The 22904-nt window shown below is 37.8% G+C and overlaps 1 protein-coding gene across 1 annotated transcript in view; it reads right to left on the bottom strand.

Moving 5' to 3' along the window:
- Positions 1-22904, bottom strand: part of LOC107684448 (GRB2-associated-binding protein 1-like) — a 90602-nt gene that overhangs the window by 8831 nt on the left and 58867 nt on the right. Inside the window, exons 3-10 of the mRNA XM_016480700.1 lie at positions 21417-21714; positions 14671-14896; positions 11010-11656; positions 8027-8121; positions 7611-7914; positions 5249-5332; positions 1112-1205; positions 809-812 (exon numbers count right to left, since the gene is read on the bottom strand). Coding sequence (XP_016336186.1) covers positions 809-812; positions 1112-1205; positions 5249-5332; positions 7611-7914; positions 8027-8121; positions 11010-11656; positions 14671-14896; positions 21417-21714 — 1752 coding nt within the window. The remainder of the gene's footprint in view (positions 1-808; positions 813-1111; positions 1206-5248; positions 5333-7610; positions 7915-8026; positions 8122-11009; positions 11657-14670; positions 14897-21416; positions 21715-22904) is intronic.

Raw genomic sequence — 22904 nt, 5'->3', positions numbered from 1 at the left:
GTGTCCATATTAGAATGATTTCTGAAGGATCATGAGACACTGAAGACTGGCGTAATGGCTGCTGAAAAATTTAAAACATTAAACATTTTTTAATTGTGATTACTAATTGCAAAACAATTTCACAATATTACTGTTTTTTACTGTATTAAATAAATGCAGCCTTGATAAGCATAAGAGACTTTTTCCAAAAATACTACAAATGTCCAGTCATTAATGTATGCGTAAATAAATTACTTCTATAATCTATACCTGTTAAATTAATTAACTTTATATACATATAAACACATATTCCAATTGTGAATGCATGAATTATTTATAATTGAGTGGAACAGTAGCTGTGGTGTTTTTTTACATACTGGTTCATCTGTAGTTACACTGCCGCTCACACACACAAACACACACACACACACACACACACACACACACACACACACACACACACACACACACACACACACACACACACACACACACACACACACACACACACACACACACACACACACACACACACACACACACACACACACACACACACACACACACACACACACACACACACACACACACACACACACACACACACACACACACACACACACACACACACACACACACACACACACACACACACACACAAAGAACAGCAACACAAACTCTCGCTGTCTGGATTAATGCAAGGTCTGAGCTGGACGTCTTTGGCTGATAATGGGAAACCCAAAACACACTGGCAGTCAAAAAGACCTTCAGTGGCACTGATTCACACACACTTCCAGCGTTCCAGACACATGAGCCACATGGCACCTACATCACTGTATTAAATCAATAAATAATTCAAGGACACAATTCATGCCTTTATTGCACTGTCATCACTACCGCTTTTGTTATTATGTGGTGTTAGGTAGTGATGACAGTCGAATCACTTATGAACATAAATTATGGCGACGTTTTACTATCATCGCTACCATTTTACTATTATGGGATGTTAGGACAAGACTACAGGAATGCACGAATGATTAGTTATTTAGCCTGTGGAGTCTGTGGTGTGGAGGCCATGCAGAACCATGCTTAAATACTGATCTGTTTGAGTGGAAACATGCCCGACACTTACTCCCTCGTGAAGGACCTGGTCACGGGGGAACGGACCGGCGCCGTATACTCCTCCCACTCAGCTAGAGGCTTGATCTCCAAAGGGGCCGGCTTAACTGCAAAAAAACCCAGCAGTTTAATGCAGAAAAATTTTCCGAATGACACAACACCACCCAAAGGTTTGGCCTAATACATGGTTATTATCAACAAGACAAGTAATAATATTAAAAAATGATAAATGACAACAAAATGGCGTGAACAAATTTGTGTGTAAATTAGTCATAAAAACACTTCTACATAAACTGTTATTATTAAAAAAAGTATTATTCATTAAGATTTATAAATATTTATTTACACACAAATTTGCATGTAATTTAGATGGTGGTTCTCTGCTTTTAGCCAGTAGAGGGCGATGTCTGCTATTTGAAAAATAATGGGAGTCAGAAGTAAACAAGTAACATTTCTTCAGTGAGACAAGTATGTTTCACTTATTTTTTCCCCCACTTAAGAACCGACTCAAATCAAATACAGGACCAAGTCATGAGAACTGAAATCACACCTGAGGGAAAACTGGAAAGGTTCAAAAGATTGGTCACTGCCAAAGGAAGGTCAAAAATGAGTGATAATCACACATATCCTCTCTCTTCCTCTTCTCACATATAAGCAGTATCTGATTTAGTTATTGCATCTGGCTCAAAACTCTGCTGAGCTGAGATACGCCCAATCTGGCAACTGAGAAGTAGCTGTAGCTGGCTGAAATGCACACCAGCTGGTGCCAGTGCGTGAGGGAAGAAAGCACAGACGGATATGCATCTCAAGGCCCTAACTGAACTTTTTGGGCACAAAATGTGGCTTGAGTGAGTTTCTACTAAATAATATTGTAATATATGGTATTATGACCACTTCTTGGAAAAATTGCATCACAAAATGTATTACTTTATTTTTGATGTTTCAGTTTATTTTTTTCCAGCCATCTTTGTACTGCTCTGGTCGCATTTCATCTGCAGTGAATGGGTGCCGTCAGAAGTCCAAAGAGTTGATAAACCCATTTGTAATGTTTTTTTTTCTGCTGTTTGGACTCTCATTCAGATGGCACCCATTCACTGCAGACAATCCACAGGTGAGCAGGTTATGTAGCACAACATTTCTCTATTTTTTTTATTAAATTTGGTATTTGGACACCCAGATGGGAGATACACTAATGTTTAACCGTTTGGGGTCAGTGAGTTTTTTTTTTTTTTTTTTTAATTTAGCAAAGATGCATTAAACTGTTTGTATTAATATTTTTTTTGAACTTTCTATTGATCAAAGAATCCTGATATTATTAAGTAGCACAAATTTTTTCAACACTGATAATTTTTTTTTTTTTTTTTTTAGCACCAAATCAGCATATTGAAATTATTTCTGAAGGATCATGTGACACTGAAGACTGGAGTAATGGCTGCTGAAAATTCAGGATTTTAAAATATGCTAAAACAGAAAACAGTTATTACTGTTTTTATTGTGTTTTTGATCAAATAAATGCAGCCTTGGTGAGCATAAGCGAGATGGTTCTGTGACTTTCCCCCCCAAAAAAACATTTAAAAAATCTTACCGACCCCAAACTTTTGAACAGCAGTGTATCTTTGGACTTCCTGATGGCAGGTATATCCTGATGCCATTAAACAAAGCAGCATCAGGAAACTCCCAAGATTTTATCCAGACACCTGGATTGCTCTTCACACTGTTAGTCATACGATTCATCCGCCCACTTTCAGCTCTTGTCAATATGACTCAAAAATGCTTATGCAAAAGTGTTGGTTAAGTGTTTATAATGTTTATGACTCGTGGGTCAGTGAGCAGTTTGACAGTGAAAGGTGTTTGTAGAGACACTGATGATTGAGTGTCAAATGTTAATCAGTTAGTTTTACAGTACCTGCGATATCAAGTGTGCTAGCTTCCCTCCACCAGTTAAGCACAAGCATCACTCTACCAGAACCTTAAAACCTCATCTATCACAAATTAATTTGCTTAATGACCAGCTGACCAAACATTTAAGAAATAAATCCAACCGCCTTCACAAGGACCGCAATCGGTGCACACTACAGACAAAGCAATGTATAGGCAACGGCATCAGTGACTTAATTATTAAAATATTTGAGTGGAAAGCCAAATTCCTCCACACATTGCAGGTAGTAAATGTCTGTATGATAGGCTACGTTCACACAGTCAGTGTTTGGGCCGGGAAACCATATTTACGATGAATTGTGTCAAAGTAGCTTGAATACTCTCTCTGTATGAAAGAATATGCAAAGTGAAGCCCTCTTTTCTATAGATGTGTAAATAATGCCTGTAACCAGTGTAACAGGTACTCAAGTAAATGCTGAGTAATATATATGGTTATAAGTCCAGGACATTTAAAGAAGTTAATTTGAGTATACAATGCGGTTATCACTTTAATTTATAACCAAACTATGTGCAAACAGAACTATATTTAACACTCTAAAATATGAGTACTAGAGATGCAAATATATATATATATATATATATACACATATTTTCATGTTATGGCCGATAACCAATAAATGGCTGATAGTAATACTCAAATTTTGTCTAGATATACATTTTGTCTAAATAAATTATAAAAGTATAATATTTAATACATTTTCATTCAATCAATTAATTAATTATGTGTGATATTTTTCCAAATTCTAAACAAATAACTTAAAATACTAAAAACTAAAACCAGTCATTTTGAATGCATTTACACACATGATTTAGAATTTTATAAATTTATAATGAAAATGGAAGGAAATGGAAGTTAGATGACAGCAAGGTAAACCTACACGGATAGTTCAGCCAAAAATGAAAATTTTGCCATTAATTACTCACCCTCATGTCGTTCCAAACCTGTGAGACCTTCGTTCATCTTCGGGACACAAATTAAGATATTTTTGATGAAATCCGAGAGCTTTCTCAGATGTTTTCTCTTGAATGTGGTATCTCCCTTGCTGTCTATGCAGGGTCAGAAAGCTCTCGGATTTCATCAAAAATATCTTTATTTGTGTTCTGAAGATGAACGAAGGTCTTACGGGTTTGAAGTGTTGGGCGATATGGTCATTTTTCATATCGTCATATCGCCAGCCTGTGAGATCACCGATACACGATATTATCGTGCATGGGTGGGTGGGGGCAAGAGAGACACTCTGTAGTTGTTATAGGCTATTTCATAACTATTTGGTGTTTTAAACCATGCGTACGTGTGAGAGAGAGAGCCTATGGAAGCACCAATAATCGAAAAAATATACTTTCAAACATACAAAAAAAACTAACATGTTAAATATAAAAATATTTAAAACAGCTAGTTCATATATATTCGAATACAACAGTCATACATCGCTATTAGGACCGCGCGTCCTGTGACAAGTTATCAGTCTAAAAGGTCTGCAAAATCTGTCAACGGTGAAAATCAAAAGTATATTTATTTTAAAGACCAACAAACGAACACGTTAAATATAAAAGTATTTTAAACAGGCAAGTTCATATTTTTGGAGTAAAGTTAATTTAAACGGATACATCAGTCATACAGCGCTGCATGACAAGCCCTGTTTTAGACTGATAACTTATCTCCATATTTTTATAATAATGATGATGAAGAATGCGCATCAATATTTTTTGTTAATATGTTGTAAAGAAAACGAAATGCTGATGACGATGCAGTTTTCGGCATGTTCATTCATACAGCTGTTCAAGAAAAGATGTCTCGAAAAGATATCTCGTAGTACTCTTGATATAATCTGTAAATATAGGTTTATCACCTTGCAGTTCAATTTCAATTCAATTCGACTTGAGGGCGAGTAATTAATGACCGCATTTTCATTTTTGAGTGAACTATCTCTTTAATATAAAAGTAGAGGTAACATACAAAAAGGTCCCTAGTTAGAACCATATTCTTTGCTGTGTTAAAATAGCCATATTCTCAGTTTATAAGTCACTTCTATCAAGGTCTTGATAGCTATCAATCAAACATAGTGAGGTCCAGTTTTTAATGAAATTTGATTTGTTCTATTAGTGTATTCAATGTATCATTCACAATTAGAGCTTGTTCAAACCTTCACAAAAATACACCTCAGAACTGAGGCGGCAGACAGTGAGAGTAGCATTCTGTCGAGGTACGTACCCTTACGCCGTCTTGAGAATTCACCTATGGTTTGGGAGTCGGTTCGCTCAAGACCGACTGCTCTGTTTATTTTAGGGCTCTGACCTGAATTGGTGAGAGAAAACTTCTTTGTTACATGTCTCCTTTGAAAGAAATCGGCCTCGTCTTCTTCTAAACTTCACACCCATGCAATTTAGCACAATCACGGCCACCTCCATCACTCGTGCCTCTTCTCTTTCGCCGAACAAATATGTGTTGGGCTGCTGCCATGGCAACAACTCTTCATGCATTTAAGACATGCGATGAACAAGGCTTCCCCACAAAGATGAACATGCACAGGGTTAAACAGACACACGTGGGTGAGTAAAGCATTCACACCAACCGACGACACGCCAGCATGTGGCTCAGCCAGACAGAAGGGTTCAGTAATGTCTTTGTAATATTAGAAAAATTAAACCAACTTGTTTTTTTCTGCTGTATGCATATAGCTGCCACAAGAAAATACCACAAGTCAACAGTGATGATGGCCACAATTAAACAACCGGTCAAACACAAAAAAGAGCAGAATATCACAATGATTTCCAAGACTGTAGGAGACTGTTCAGGTAAAAAGTTTGATATAGGAAGAAAGAGAAACCAGGCAGAACAGAGACTGATATTTAGACTAATATAGAACAGCCAATAAAAGCGTAGAGAGAAGACAAACACACTAGGACACAAAGTACCCAACAACTGCCTATAAAATGCCACCAAAGCCATTTGAATCACTCCATGTTCAGAAAAAGCTTGCAAATACGCAACAAATACAATAAGCTGCGGTCTGAAGAGCAGTAGAAAGGACACTGGGCATTTGACAATGATGTGAAAACAGTTAGTATTGTGCTTGGCCCATGTTTAGAAAATAGAAAAATTATTTTTAAGAATACCTATTTCAGTATCCTACATGCACTACTTGGCCAAAATCATGTGGACACCCGAATGTCACACCAGTTACTTATGGGGATGGGGGTGACACCTTAAGGTACAATTCTCAATATAAACTAGTTGCTTATTAGCGTGCATATTACTAGCATATTGGCTGTTTACTAGTACTTGTAGGCACATACTAATGCCTTCTGTATGACCATTTTCTAGATCCCTTAACTCATCCCAATTCCTAAACTTAACAACTACCTTATTAACTGTTAATAAGCAGCAAATTAGGAGTTTATTGAGGTAAAACTTTTAGTTAATAGTAATTATGTGTTCCCTATTCTAAAGTGTTACTAAAACAAGGAAATATGATGGAAAAATTAGCAAACAAAGCATCTTTCCATCTTTTCACAAGAATCAAATTGCCGTTGCAGTCATTTATTAAATGTATGTGGCAGATTTATGGTCTGATTGTCTGAGCTAATTATTGAGTCACATGACTTGAGGCAATGTCAAATGACTTTGATGCACATCGAGCTATGTATTTGGGCAATGTGTTTTTATAGTAATTTATATCTTACAGAACAATATTTTATTCTAGGTTACACTTTATTTGTGTTCTTGCTACACTGAAATTACACAAATAGTAATGAGAAATACTAATTTACAACATGCACATATAGGGTTAGGGTTTGTTTTAGGATTAGTTGCTTGTAATTATGTATACTTTAACGGTATCACATATTTGTCTACGATTAGTCATGAGTGTCAGTGAAATCACCAAATTATACAGGGTTCTCACAGTTATGGCCAAGTGGTGCATCTCCTCTGCACGTAACCTGCTGTCTCCTGCATTAGCCAGTGCTCGGAAACAGTAACACGTAATTGAAGATACACAATGGTTTCGGATGAGCACAGAGAGCTGCTGCCATTAATGTTTAGATCAATAGTGCTGTCCAAGCTGGCTGCTGATGTTTCGCCCGCTTGTGCAAGTTTCAGCACGTCCCCTTTTTCTCCCAGACCAGATTGAAATTCCCCTCGCAGGTCTGGCCATCAAAGAGGTCTTTCACTAAGGCACAATGGGGACAGAGGTGACTGCTCCAGGCTAACGGCGCAGACAGGCTCCCTCATACCCAGGGCTCAGTGTCTATAGACAATAGCTTCTTTTATGTGTGAGGTCACATGCTAACGATTAAAACGCAAAGGTCACTGATACAGCAGTGCAGACTAGTTTGCTAAGCGAGTTGAACGATCTGTAATACGTGTTATAAACGCATGGCAACAAGCAGACTGAGAACTCAATTAAAGGTGGAAGAAATGTTTCATAAGCATGGGCCGGCACCTGTTAGTGAGAAAGGTGGTAATGAGAGTTGCTATGCTGAAGAGATGCAAGCACTGTACACATTAACACGATCCCTCCTTATACGCACACACACACACACCACAAGAAGAAACAAACCTCAGGGCTCACCTTTACGGTCAGGTTTGAGGTTGCGGTCAACAGGCGGCGGTTGGCATTCGGGCATGTGCACCGGTCTACGAGGTGGGGTCTTGGGGCTGGAGCGGAAGCCCATGTGGGCTGGAGGGGGCACCTGTTTTCCGAGGGAGGAGAACTCCACTGTGCCTGGTGTCATGGGCACATAGTTGGGCTCCTGGATGGGTTCTGATAGGCTGCCAGAGCGCTGATGTGACGAAGAGTGGACGCTCATGGGTACATAGTTCTCGTCCATCTCCTCAGTGGAAACACCTCCTACTGGCACCATGCCTTTATTCTTCTACATGCATCGAAGAACAGGGAAGAAACTGTTAGGGATTCTTAAGACATTTGAAAGACAGGACCTAGTTTTAAAATAGATTGATAGAAGTTGATTAATCAGGAAAACTTACAAAATAGCTGTTGAAGCTTTCATTAAAATCAAATGAGCAACTTTTATCTGGGGGGAAGGGACGGGGTATATCATAGCAGTCTTGAGATCCGTAATCTGTAAAATAAAAAAAAAATTAATGCAGTCAAAAGAAGAAAAAGTCACAGAACCATCTCTCTTCTGCTCAAAAAGGCTGCATTTATTTTCATTAAAACTATAGTAAAACAGTAATATTGTGAAATATTATTACTTTTTTAATGCATTTTAAAATGTAATTTATTCCTGTGTTAGCAATACTGAATTGTCAGCAGCCATTTCTCCAGTCTTGTGTCACATGACTTTCTTGAGAAAGTTCAGAAGAACAGCATTTATTTAAAATATATATTTTTTGTAATCTGTATATCTTTACTTTCACTTTTCATCAATTTAATGCATCCTTGCTGTATATAAGTCTACAGTGTCATTTTTTAAACAATTTATTCCATCCTTGCGGTATCAATGCATTAATTTATTATAATTATATATAGTTGTGTATTATTATGGAGGCATTTGTGAAGAAGGGAATGTACATAAACAATCTCAATACTACAATACCACCAAACAACACTAGAGGGACCAACTCATGACTACATGACCCCCATCGTTGCAGAACAAACAGCTTGATGGCCTCTTATTGAAAATATATTGAAAGAATGAGTTGCCAGAAAATAAGAAATAGCAAATAAAATCAGGATTTAGGATCTCAAAATAAATATGTCCACAATATTGACATTAGCATTCATACTGTACCTGCTCATGAATGGTAAAAAATGCTAAATTGGGTTACAATTTAGTATATATTTCAAGCATTCTGGCAAATTGTAAGAAAAACAAATAAATAATCTGACAATAAATAAATAAAGGCTAGGTTTTTGCCCAAATTGACAATGATGCCCTTTCCATTATTCCATGTGAACATTAGTCCTTTATCTGCTTTGTTACAGACCACTATACAGAATTTGTTCTAACTGTCAAATAGGCAGAATGGACACTTGAAAATCTGTAGTAATTACTACAATGTCTCACAGTCTCAATTATTCATAATATAAATAATTATTTTAAACTACCGTTCAGAAGTTTGGGGATGGTAAGTATTTTTAAGCTGAAAAAAAGCTGAACAGCCATTACTATAGTCTTTAGTCTCACAAGATCCATCAGAAATAATTTTAATATGCTCATTTACTGCTTAAAAAACACGTCTTATTAGCAACGTTAAAGGGATAGCTCACCCAAAAAGGAAAATTCTGTCATTAATTACTCACCCTCACGTCGTTCCAAACCTGTAAGACCTTCGTTCATCTTCAGAGCACAAATGAAGATATTTTTGATGAGATCCGAGGGCTTTCTGACCCTCTATAGACAGCAAGGTAGTAAAGAAAGGTAGTAAGGACTAGAGCCCGACCGATATATCGTTTTGCCGATATTATCAGCCGATATGAGCCTGTCGCCGATATATCGGTATCGGCGAATATGCCGCCGATATTAAATTTTTTTTTACAGAACATATAATGCAGATAAAATGCTTGAAATGGTGTAATTACTTAGTTTGTCCAGCAGAGCGCGCTCCATTGTTTGCTACTGGCGACCTGGATGAAACGCTTTAAAGCTTAAGTCTATGGAAAATTTTTGAAACTTTGAACGGCCATATCTCCGTAATGGCGCGGCGAATCCGCACCAAATTCGGGGGATCTCTTCAGTTCAAGGAACCCTCTCGAACGCGAATCGAGTGTATGTCTCGAGGCTCTCTTTCGAATGAGACCACCCCCGCGTTGATAGCCCCCGGGGTTCGGAAGTAAATAGTGTAAATTACATCGCTAATGTCATAGAATAGCACATTGTAATGCAGTGTTACAACGGGCCCCATCTGCGCAACTGAAATTTAAAACTGGTTAGTGTCTTCTGCTAGTAATCAAAGCATTAAAAAACTATCTGAACTGATAAATAACAGATTGGAGATTAAAATAATAGCAGATTTGTCTAATTTTAAATGAATAATAAAAACTGAGATAAAAAATTTACTTAAGCCAGAATTTAAATGGCAAAATAAATATTCAAACCACGTGTGTTACAACTAACACCCCCGTTACTTTGTGCATCGCACTCGTTGCAAGTTTATTGTTAAATTGTTAAATGCCCTTACATATCTCTGTCACCATTATAAGTGTTTGATCACCACATTTGAGTCATCATTGCAAAAAATGTGTTTATGTATATATATTCTGTTTATGTATATACTGTATTCTATATATAGTACCAGTCAAATGTTTGGACACACGAATGGGAAAGTGTCCAAACTTTTGACTGGTACTGTACTATAATATACACAAAGAATATCGGCCGATATATCGGTATCGGCCTTTTTTTACCCCCTAATATCGGTATCGGTATCGGCCCCAAAAAAACCATATCGGTCGGGCTCTAGTAAGGACATTGTTAAAATAGTCCACGTGACATCAGTGGTTCAAACTTAATTTTATGAAGCTACGAGAATACTTTTTGTGCGCACAAAAAAAAAAGTAAAATAATGACTTCATTCAACAATTCTTCTCCTCCGCGTCACTCTAGCACCAGAATTGAGTAAAGTATTCAAAAACTATTCTCGTAGCTTCATAAAATTACTGTTGAACTACTGATGTCACATGGACTATTTTGTCAATCTTCTTGGTACCTTTCAAATTAATGACAGAATTTTCAGGTGAACTATTCCTTTAGACAACAGTTGCGTTGTATAATATATATTTTTATGTGTGTGTGTGTGACGTTAACTGACTTGCAGTAGACAAATGGTATTGAAGACCATCCTTTCAAATTGCACATTAAAGGCAGTGCACAAGTTGAAGTTCAGATTCCAAACCATTAGGCAACTTAGACTTCTAGAGATTTTGAGCTTGTATTGTTATTGAACTTTTGCTTTCATAATGATGGTGAAATAGCACAGGTGACTTGGATAATTGATATCCACCTACCTTTACGTAGACGTGAAGAATCCACTGTACCAATGGTGTTGCTCCTTAGTGCTTTGTTCCCTCCTGTACTAGATGGCATGCAGTAATTCCCATCAGTCTCAGACACTGACCGTGGCACCACATACGTGTCCGTGGGTGACCGCTCAGGTGGAACTGTTCCCGTGGTCAGTAAAGGCTTAGGTGGACGAGGGGGCGGTACCACATCTGTGGCCCCTGAAACAGCCTCCACCCCAGCAGTACGGGGAATCTGGTAGGTACAGTTACTTCCAGGTGTAGGTGGAATATCATAGCTAACTGACAAGTTCCGCAACTGGGCCTCTAAAGAGGGTTTACGACCAGGCGTGTTAAAGACATAGAGTTCACCGGGCTCACCGTCAGGAGCGGGAGGGGAGGACGCCGACTTTGGCAGCAGCACAGTGTCCTGAGAGTAACTTCGGGGCAGGTGGTAAAGACCCTGCGAGTCGGCCGACAACGACTGCCCGCGCGAAGGAGGAGAATCATAGAGCCCAGCGGCATGGTGGGTAGGAAAGAAACCATTGACCGAGGCGTGCCTGGAGGAGGAGGAGGAGGTGGGCGTGTGGTGGGAAGGGAGGTTGTCATTACAGTCGGGTTCGGAGGAGGTAGACTTGGAGCATTCGCCATGGGCCCTGTAAAGAAGCCCATGCATGAGATACAGGTTATGAGTTAAGTAACTCAAACAAATACCAGCTAAATATATTAAAACAAACTCGCTCCTCATCAATACAAAGACAAAAACACCCCTTCAAACACATACCATGCTACTTTATGTCATTATGAAAATCGCAATATGAAATAGTCTTTGTATTTTTAATTAACTGGCAAGAGATAATGTCAGTCGGTCATTACTGCATAATAACTGAATCCTGAAGTGGTTTATTTTGCAATATTGACCAGCCAACTATATCATCTTATTATCACTTACTACACAGCAACTTGGCAATTAAAGATGCATTCAGTAGTTTGGTGCAAAGTTAAAAACCATCACTAGCATCAGAGTAATTTACATAAAACTTTTGCAATACGTGATTGTACATTAAAGTACATGAAGAACAGCGATGATAACTATGCTAACTACTGATTGCACCTTTATAAATGAAAGGACATAAAATATTGATTTGATCGAACAAAGAGACAACACACTACTAGTTTAATGGGGACATTAAACAAGTAGAGTTCGGCAGACTGGTTGCCAGGGACTACGGTCAAATAAAGTTTAACATCATTACACAATATTTGACCATAGTAGGCAATGAATAATCAAACATTATCAAGTATTCCTGAAAGCTGTGTAATAAGCTTCCCGCTATACAACTAGAACTGGCAAGGTTAGTGCCAAACACAACCATGCACGTCATATTTCACAGAAGAACCAGAAGTCTTGGTTCAAACTATGCATACACACTCTTTTAAAGGGATACTCCACCCCAAAATGAAAATGTTGTCATTAATCAATGTCAGCGACACAAGGATACGTTTTCTTCGTGCATTTATGCTTTGATTTGATTTGAAAACAGCGCATCCATGTGGCACGGCTGACACAGAAGAGCGTACGCTGCTTGCGTTCAGCGGATATTCTCCAAAATGGCACTACGGTGATGCGGAGAGACACAGAGGAGATAAAGTCGTTATTTTTGTTTTCTTCGCGTACAAAAAGTATTCTCGTCGCTTCATAACGTTACGATTGAACCACTGATGGCAGATGGACTATTCTGACGATGCTTTTCATACTTTTCTGGACCTTGACAGTGTAATTTACTTGGCAGTCAATGTGACAGTCATAAGCCTCCCGGTTTTCATCCAAAATATCTTAAAAATGTGTTCCGAAGACGAACGAAGCTTTTACGGGTTTGGAACGACATGGGGGTAAGTCATTAATGACAAAATTTTCAATTTGGGGTGGAGTATCCCTTTAAGCACTGAAGGCAAGAAAACATACCAACACATTTTAGTCAAATCTGAGTAGAATAAATATTTTAGTAAGTTGTTATAATAAGTGTGCAGATTTTCAGGTAAAAATAACAGTATTTGGCAGTTGTGTGTGTGTTGTTTAGTATTGTATTCTTCACACTGATGCTCTTCACTCACTGACAGTCAGGAGGAGTGCTCCTGCTCTCACACTCCTCCAGAAGCAGGTATTCCTGCTCCTCCTCTCCTAGAGCAAGAGGAACCACTGGACTACACCACACACAAAAATACATAAAATGAGCCCCATATATCCAGGTCTTCACCCATAGCACCTGAATGTCCTGAAGTGTCTTAGCAGGAGTGGGCGGTATTCACATTATATAACAGCTGATTTAAAAACAACAGACTCAAAACAGTAGCAGGCCTACATTACAAATTATTGGATGAGCCACGCACTAAAATAGCCAATGTACACATACCCCAGACGTTGTGTCTTACCTGTTAGGCTCAGGTTTCTTGCTCTCACAGTTGAGCAGCCAAAGGTAGTCCTGAGTAGGGAAAACCAACAGAGACATGCACAACAAACTTCTTTTATTGGTTTTCAGTAGAATTCAACATTGAGAGGCTTACAAAATAGCAAAACATTGAGAAAGAAATTTACATTTTTAATTCCTGTAGAAAATTGTATTTTGTTGCTCATTGTTTGATTTCTGCAAATATGTCTAACACATTAAAATATTAAAGGGATACTCCACCCCAAAATGAAAATGTTGTCATTAATCAATGTCAGCGACACAAGGATACGTTTTCTTCGTGCATTTATGCTTTGATTTGATTTGAAAACAGCGCATCCATGTGGCACGGCTGACACAGAAGAGCGTACGCTGCTTGCGTTCAGCGGATATTCTCCAAAATGGCACTACGGTGATGCGGAGAGACACAGAGGAGATAAAGTCGTTATTTTTGTTTTCTTCGCGTACAAAAAGTATTCTCGTCGCTTCATAACGTTACGATTGAACCACTGATGGCAGATGGACTATTCTGACGATGCTTTTCATACTTTTCTGGACCTTGACAGTGTAATTTACTTGGCAGTCAATGTGACAGTCATAAGCCTCCCGGTTTTCATCCAAAATATCTTAAAAATGTGTTCCGAAGACGAACGAAGCTTTTACGGGTTTGGAACGACATGGGGGTAAGTCATTAATGACAAAATTTTCAATTTGGGGTGGAGTATCCCTTTAAGCACTGAAGGCAAGAAAACATACCAACACATTTTAGTCAAATCTGAGTAGAATAAATATTTTAGTAAGTTGTTATAATAAGTGTGCAGATTTTCAGGTAAAAATAACAGTATTTGGCAGTTGTGTGTGTGTTGTTTAGTATTGTATTCTTCACACTGATGCTCTTCACTCACTGACAGTCAGGAGGAGTGCTCCTGCTCTCACACTCCTCCAGAAGCAGGTATTCCTGCTCCTCCTCTCCTAGAGCAAGAGGAACCACTGGACTACACCACACACAAAAATACATAAAATGAGCCCCATATATCCAGGTCTTCACCCATAGCACCTGAATGTCCTGAAGTGTCTTAGCAGGAGTGGGCGGTATTCACATTATATAACAGCTGATTTAAAAACAACAGACTCAAAACAGTAGCAGGCCTACATTACAAATTATTGGATGAGCCACGCACTAAAATAGCCAATGTACACATACCCCAGACGTTGTGTCTTACCTGTTAGGCTCAGGTTTCTTGCTCTCACAGTTGAGCAGCCAAAGGTAGTCCTGAGGCTCATCCAGACTGGAGGAGGACCCCAATGGTCTGATGCTGACAGGCTGGTAGGGAGGAGGCAGGTTGGCCAGTGCAGAAGCCCCTAAGGCTCCTCCTGGCCCTCCACTAGGGGCCATATCCACCACCAGACCCCCTGGCACATTTACTTGGTGAGAGATCTTTGCGGAGTCTGTAGAAAGAAGAAGATAGGAGAGATTATCACTGAGCTTCACATTTTCAAAAGCTTTAAGATACACTTAAGATCAGATCAAGCTCAGTGCAGCATTGTTTTAACCAAAAGCTTTTACTGAAGCCATCCCTGTACAAAACAAATTGTGAAAGCCTCTCTGGAGGCTGACTTCTGGTAAGATAAGAGAAATGGGGGGAAAAAAGAAGTGTGAATTGATCAGATGAAATTGAGAATATACAATGTGTGGTTGCAAAATATATTGGGCTTTTAAATAAGACATCAAAATACTAATATTTAGCACATTTCTACAGTATACTAAATATTATTAACAATGTGTGGTTGCAAAATCTATCTATCTATCTATCTATCTATCTATCAAATCCATCTTCTTAAATCATAGCTCTTAGTACTATGACCTGCTTGATTTAAAGACTGGTCTCACTGCAATTATGTACATTTTCCAAATACACCTCCAATGTAAGTGCATTATTACAAACACATTTTTCTATTGTTTTTTTTAAAGCTAAAAGTCGGCGACAGCAGGCTAGGTACTGTATGCAACCAAAAGTGTTCAGAGACCCCATGAAATTGTTTGACGAATGCAGTTTTCCTTCCTATGTTGACATACTTCCTATTGAAACTTTAATGTTAATGTGTGACATATTAAAGGGTGCATTCAAATCATTTTGGCAAGATTTTCATTATGACATACATCAATTAAATTTATAGCACCTGAATAAAAACAAAGCAAGAACACATTCTTAATTCACAATTTTGCCCAAGTTTTAAAATCTTTTTTAAGATTTTTAAAATGTATTTTTAACAGATCAATGCCTTCCACCAACAAATGACTTGAACACACCTGACGTTGTAACTAAGACTTTTAATTACTTCCTAAGAGGATTTGAACACACCATGTCTTTAAACACACACACACACACGCACACGCACGCACACACACACACACACACACACACACACACACAAAACAATAGGTTTAAGCTAAATCACAATTCATGTGATGATATGCTTCTCGCTAATCGGCTACAGGTGTTACTGAGAGAAGAACCAGCTGATTGGACAAAATCATTGAGAGCACAAGAATATTTTTATGTTCTCAAAAGAGGAATATTGTCTATTTCATCTTCTCAAGGCTAATTTTGCCAGTTTTTAGGAGTACACTAACAAAGGTTAGCTTTAAAGCTAATATACATGGGCTATAAACAACAAAACTCCCCTTCGATTTCCTCGGGTCTTAAAGCATTTTACAATAAATTGACTGAAATTATGTTCAATTATCCAGATATATTTTGAGGATAAGATTCTAATCGAAAGCAGCAATGACCATGTTACTTTGAGGGAGAGTTAAATATTAGTTTTTGTAAAGGGACTGATCAAGGTTAAGGCCGCCATCCTACACAGGCCGTGTGAAAGTGTAGAACTATGTAGAGAGGAACCCTGAACACAAGACGCTAATGAAAGTGCCACTAATCCAAGACGGAGTCTCGGTTTTTATGTGGCATCAAGGATAGCTTGTAAAGCTTTTTGTCTATGTTCTTTTAAAAGAGCTTTTCTTTATCTCTGACTTTTTTATTTTTATTTCCATCTCTCTCTTTGAACAGCCTACTCTCAAGGTCAGTGGAGTGCGGCTAACGGGGTGGTTGTGCATGGTTTTGTACAAGTCTCTCTTCAAACTCTGCTTTGAGTTATTCAGTAAAATGCACACAAACACATCACTTGTGCGCACACACATTGACACCCACACACACCCACTCACTCACTGGGTGCATTTGACTCTTTCTAAGTGCATGCAGCTCAAGGCTGTCAGGGCCACTTTGTCTCTTTCGGTCTCTTCACTTTTTTTCCCCGTTTTCCTCCTTCCCTCATTCTTCTCCCCTCCACGCTCTTGTTTGTCAAGCTTGCTGCTGAATCATCCAAGACCTGGAAAATCCCCCCAACATATTTGCATTCTCAGTACCCTGTTTAGTGCTGGTGGCTAATAATGGCAGGCTTCTATGTGTATCAAAATAGACAAAATTGACAGTTTAAAACTGTTTGGTCCTTTTTTGATATAATGCATTATCAATTCAGCAAAAAAGTGAATGACAATGTGACAATTCAACATTTGAGGTGTCACAATACCAAATTCAGTAGTAGTACTCATCAAACTTCATGTATTATTGTGGTCTTATACCTTTAGCCAATTACTGCAGAGGCATTGATCATGAATATTAATTATTACGTGATGTTCTCCCAGAAGGCTTAACTTTTTAACTAATTAGTTGTCAAGTTGAGAAGTAGTTAATGAATATTCAGTTACTTGCCTGGACGCTCGCAGCAGGTTACCAAACAAAGCATGCATGGCCAAATTAATATTAAAAAATTATGCCTAAATTTAAATGTAGTAGCAAACACATATTTTGTTGACTTGCATATAAAAGGAGGTAAAAGCAGGCCAACACAGTCATCTGCACTGTAGAGCCATTAAATAGACTAGATAGATAAAAAGAAATAAAACTATTATAACTATTATATATAATAAACATATTTCCATTTTGCATAATGGCTTATCCTGAAAGAAAGCAAATCTCCTAACTTATGCATCAAACATATTGAACAAAATAGAATGGAAGGGCAATAATTCTGACTAAAATATAAATTTAGCTAATGTTTTGCATCCAAAAGTGGAAGCACTTCAAATATCTTCCCTCACTTACAACATCTTCATTATAACAGCTCACTTACAAGTCAAGCTCACTAAAACAGTGTTTAATAAAACAAAAAAAAGAAAATTTTCTTTGGATTTCCCCCTCAATGTTTGTGCACTGTTACACCCCTTCTCCTACCTCTTTCTCTCATATATTTCCTGTCTTTTCTCAACTGTATCTTTGCAATAAGGTAGCAAAAGTTCACAAAACGGTGAAGGCCAGATGTACAACCACAAGCGTTTTCCAAAGCCATAGCTTAAACATAAGCACTTCCTCATTAGAAACCAACATGAGCATCATTTACCACAACAGAATTCACAAGTTTTTAGGACTTCACATCACTTTTAAAGAAGGCCACAGTGAGCCGACAGCATCTAAGATCAATACTGCTGAGCTGATGGAGACCCCGTGGTGCCACAATTAGTCAATCATAGGGGGGCACTTTGGGCTTTGGCACTTCGATCTAGTATCTGTAATTCAGTGAATGACCATTATGCCTGCAGGGCCTGGGAGTGCAAGAATCCAAACCATAGATTTGTCAATAAAATACTTAGGGTGTACTCACACTAGGGCTGTCAAAATGGCTGAAAAACTAAATTCGAATTTTGTACTTAAATATGATCAAAATTCAAATTATATTCGAATTTAAAATGCATAATTTCAGTTAGGGGGAAGAATAGCTTTTGGCTTCTCTTCTGAGGCCATGAGGGCGCACTGAGCAAAAAATTACTAATGCACGTTTATTCAAAGCATAAGATAACAACTATCTGTGAAAAAAGTGCATAATGTATAAAATAATGTTTATAAACCAATTATAATTAATTAAGCTGCTTAAACAACCATAAACAAAACAGCATCATGTATGTATGCATAGTTTAATACAAAGGGCGGAAAGCCAATCACACAGAGCACATTTTTCATTTAAAAACATGAGATGCAGTGGGATGGGAAAAACCCGCTATAAAGTCTTGATATATGCTTTTTTCAAAGTTGAACTTGCATTAATTTTACATGGCTTTCTAAACATGCGGCTCCTTTGTGCGAGATGCTCAAAGAGATGCGGTGATAGATGTCCCTCTAGAAAATGCATGAAATATGCATTCTGTGTGAACGACTTGGTTTCAGTTTTGATGTAAACAAGATCTTCTCCGCATTGATGTTCTCTTTTTCCACAATATTTTGAATGAACAACGCACCGGCATCTTTTGTAGAACAATTTTTATTCTTTTACTGATTTGGTGTTATCAGATACTAACGCAATATAAAGAAACTTATGAGCATCATATGAGACAATGTCATACGATGTTGTAATTACGACTTGCCGAAAATAAAATCTATAGATATAAAATACTTAAAGCATATCACAATGTTATTTTAAACATTTAACCTAGATAAATGTGCGCTATTAGGTGCATATCCAATTGTTTGTCCGGAGAGTGGAAGCTGAAGTGCGCTTCAGGAAATCAGTGGAAGCAAATTAAATATGCCGTCATTTTTGCTCATAAAGGTAAGAATAATACATCGTTCGGAACTGTAAAAGGTCTATTTTTATTTGTGTGCACTCACAATATCAACAAAACGTTGCGCTTTTGTAAAATAAAAAAAAATAAAAAAATAGGATGCGCTTGCCGTCTCAGTCTTGAACAGGAGAGCTTCACAAAAATGCACCGAAACTCAGCGAATATTTTCCTTACAGACATGATGAATATATCTATAGAAAGCTTTAAATGACTACAAAACAAAATAATTCAAATCCAAAACAAAAACTCATTATGTAATCAATAAAGATGCATTAACGCAATATGAAGAAACTTATGAGCATCATATGAGACAATGTCATACGATGTTGTAATTACGACTTGCCGAAAATAAAATCTATAGATATAAAATACTTAAAGCATATCACAATGTTATTTTAAACATTTAACCTAGATAAATGTGCGCTATTAGGTGCATATCCAATTGTTTGTCCGGAGAGTGGAAGCTGAAGTGCGCTTCAGGAAATCAGTGGAAGCAAATTAAATATGCCGTCATTTTTGCTCATAAAGGTAAGAATAATACATCGTTCGGAACTGTAAAAGGTCTATTTTTATTTGTGTGCACTCACAATATCAACAAAACGTTGCGCTTTTGTAAAATAAAAAAAAATAAAAAAATAGGATGCGCTTGCCGTCTCAGTCTTGAACAGGAGAGCTTCACAAAAATGCACCGAAACTCAGCGAATATTTTCCTTACAGACATGATGAATATATCTATAGAAAGCTTTAAATGACTACAAAACAAAATAATTCAAATCCAAAACAAAAACTCATTATGTAATCAATAAAGATGCATTTCTTTCTAAAGGCGCGTCCAATGATGAGACGGCGAGTCAGGATCATCAACTTCATTGCGACACTGACACATAAAACACTAGTATATTAATACATAATTCTATCTCCTTACTATTTTCCCTCAACATAGTCATGGTAATTTTTGCGGCAAGCTTTAGCCTATTTAGCGCGCTCACGTCACGTTGCTGTGCACCATGGTCATGAAATGTGTTTTTAAGCATTGTGGTTTAAAAACAAGTGATTTAAGCCATTGAAACGCAAATAACAGCACTATATGCGCGAGCTGTCTGTTTCTGAGCGTGATTTCTGCAATTGGGTCGGATCGAGGTCAGGTCATATTCACACCTTAAACTAACCGTACCAGAGTTCGTTTGGAAGCGGACCGAGAACACCTCTTCAGCTGGGTCTCGGTGCGGTTGTTTGGTCTGCACCCGAGTGCGATTGCTGTATTCACACCTGCCAAAAAGGTCCGCACCAAGAGGGGAAACAAACTTGAGTTCAGTTAAATCGAACCAAACAAGACAGGTGTGAATACACCCTTATTTTTAAAATATAAACTACTCAATTCAGCAAGTATGCACTACATTGATCAAAACTGAAAATTTTTTAAAACATTTCTTTTTAAACTTTCTATTGATCAAAGTATCCAAAAAAAATCAGGTTTTCAACATTGACAAATGACAATAACAAGACATGTTTCTTGAGCAGCAAATTAGGATATTAGAATGAATTTTGAAGGATCATGTGACACTGAAGACTGGAGTAATGGCTGCAGAAAATTCAGCTTTGTCATCAGAGGAACAAATAAAACTTGATAATATTCTTAAGCAATGGAAATGAATATTTTTTAATAAAAAAGATGCCTTGGTAAGACTTATTTTGAAAAAAAATAAAATAAATCTTACCAACCTCATTTGAATGGTAGTATATACTGAACTAAAATTATTTGATTTCTCTGGGGCTAGGAAACAGTAATTAGTTTAGTTAAATAAAATTAAAAAAGAAACCAAATGATGTGTAGTTGACTTCTGACAAATGACTGACTCTTATGAGCGTTTCTTTTCTCATGAGACGTGACTGTAGTTACTGACTGGTAGTACATATGACAATGCACCGTTAAAGATGTACATTATGAGTTTTTCCAGTAATATTTTATAAAAAGCTGACCACATTTTTGTTTGCTTAGTATTGTTATTATTTAATTATGGCCAGTTATTGGATAGGATTTATGATGGCTCTAAGTGCAGGTGTACATGGTGTGATTTTCGCTGCCACATGAGCTCACAAACATAATCCGTGTAAACATCTTTAGAAAACACTGTTTTAGATATATTTATTATTCCATTACTTGGAAATTAAATTGGATTTATTTTCCCATCAAATATTTTCCTCAAAAGTACTAAAGAATTGTTTAATGAAACGGTCTGAAATCATAATCATTAAATTCCTAGGTGTGTATCTGCATGTGACACAATTTACCTTCCGTATCGGTGGGGTTGAAGCCACAGATATCACAGATGCAGCGCACCCACTTGTTCATCTCCTCTTCAGTGTCTGCCACCAGGTAAAAGATCCGGTCGATAGTCTTGATGTCAAAGATGAAGCTGTGCTCCAGGTCCTTCTTGTTGAATGTGAGACCGGCGTCCACCTGCTCGCACAGATTCAGATCGATTACGCGGATGGGCTTCTTGGCATGGTCATTCTTGTAATACTCCAGCACATCTGGGTCTCCTGTCAGCCTCCCACTGCGCAGAACAAACCATCGCTTCTTCCATGCCTGAAAGGAGAGAGAAGAACCATTTGATTAATGTACTACAACACATTTAAAGAGTCACATGACTAATGAAGAAGCCACTTATTGAATGATTCTCCTGACCAATTGTGATAATATGTACCATTGAGACAAGTCAGTTCCATTGACGGCCATCTTGACAAAGTTTCGGATAAAATTGTCTGCTCAGACATGATGATTGTAAATCAAAAAGGAAATCAAAAAGGCTATATTAACTTCCAAGACTTCCATTTTTACAGCAGCCATACTGACCATTACAATTTCTCCCACTCTTTTTTTTTATACAAGTGGTCCTCATATCTCCACATGTATCATACAAATCTATTGGATGGAGTTTAGACTGAACATGTTCACAGCCTACGAAAAGTTCATCAGACTGGCCTCTCTGGAATATTCATGCTGTTATGTAATATTATTACATGAGAACCATACCAAGTTAACACTGACTAACTGTAGGAAAAGCATTGTGAAATGTTTCAGCCCTACAAAAAAAAGTCATTGCAGGTGTTTTTGTGACATCTGATCCTATTGATCCAGCCACACGCAGTGGACATTGTGGGCTCACTCTGGCAAAACTCCACTCAAAACTCTGTTTGGAGATACTGGCTAAACCCTCTGCAGACTGACTTTAATTTAACACCACCCAAAAGCCTGCGAAGCACTCACGCTAAAAGAGGTAACTGACAATGACAGCTTGATTATGCATGCTTTCTCCCATTTAAAAGAGAGGGAAAATGGAAATGCTGGTTTTGTATAAAAAGCAGAGTTCAAAATGTCACGGATTGTGACAAAGTGAAGGGGGCAGCAGTTCAACTCTTAGAAAACTAGCCTACATGAATCTATCAGATGGGTGGATGTAAAACAGGGTGGGAACAAAATAAAAGAGGGCAACACGTGAAAATGAAAAGCATCATAAGAATTAGGGATGCACCGATAACGATACTGGTCTCCCGTACTCGTACTCGTTAAAATGCCCCGATACCAAACGCCGATACCACACAGCGTGTGATCAGTGCCATATTCAGAGAAAGAAACACCGACAACAGAACAACAGACAGCAGAATGGAGTTAAGGATGTCTACTACGAAGTATATGTATGCAATGAATATAACGTTAAACATTCAGTTTTAACGCCTGTATAGCTGATGATGTGCGCGAGCTGATAAACAAAGCAC

The sequence above is a fragment of the Sinocyclocheilus anshuiensis genome, unplaced genomic scaffold (assembly GCF_001515605.1).
Source record: "Sinocyclocheilus anshuiensis isolate Anshui unplaced genomic scaffold, SAMN03320099.WGS_v1.1 scaffold309, whole genome shotgun sequence".
Lineage (NCBI taxonomy): Eukaryota > Metazoa > Chordata > Actinopteri > Cypriniformes > Cyprinidae > Sinocyclocheilus > Sinocyclocheilus anshuiensis.
This window is presented reverse-complemented; position numbering and strand designations above follow the sequence as displayed.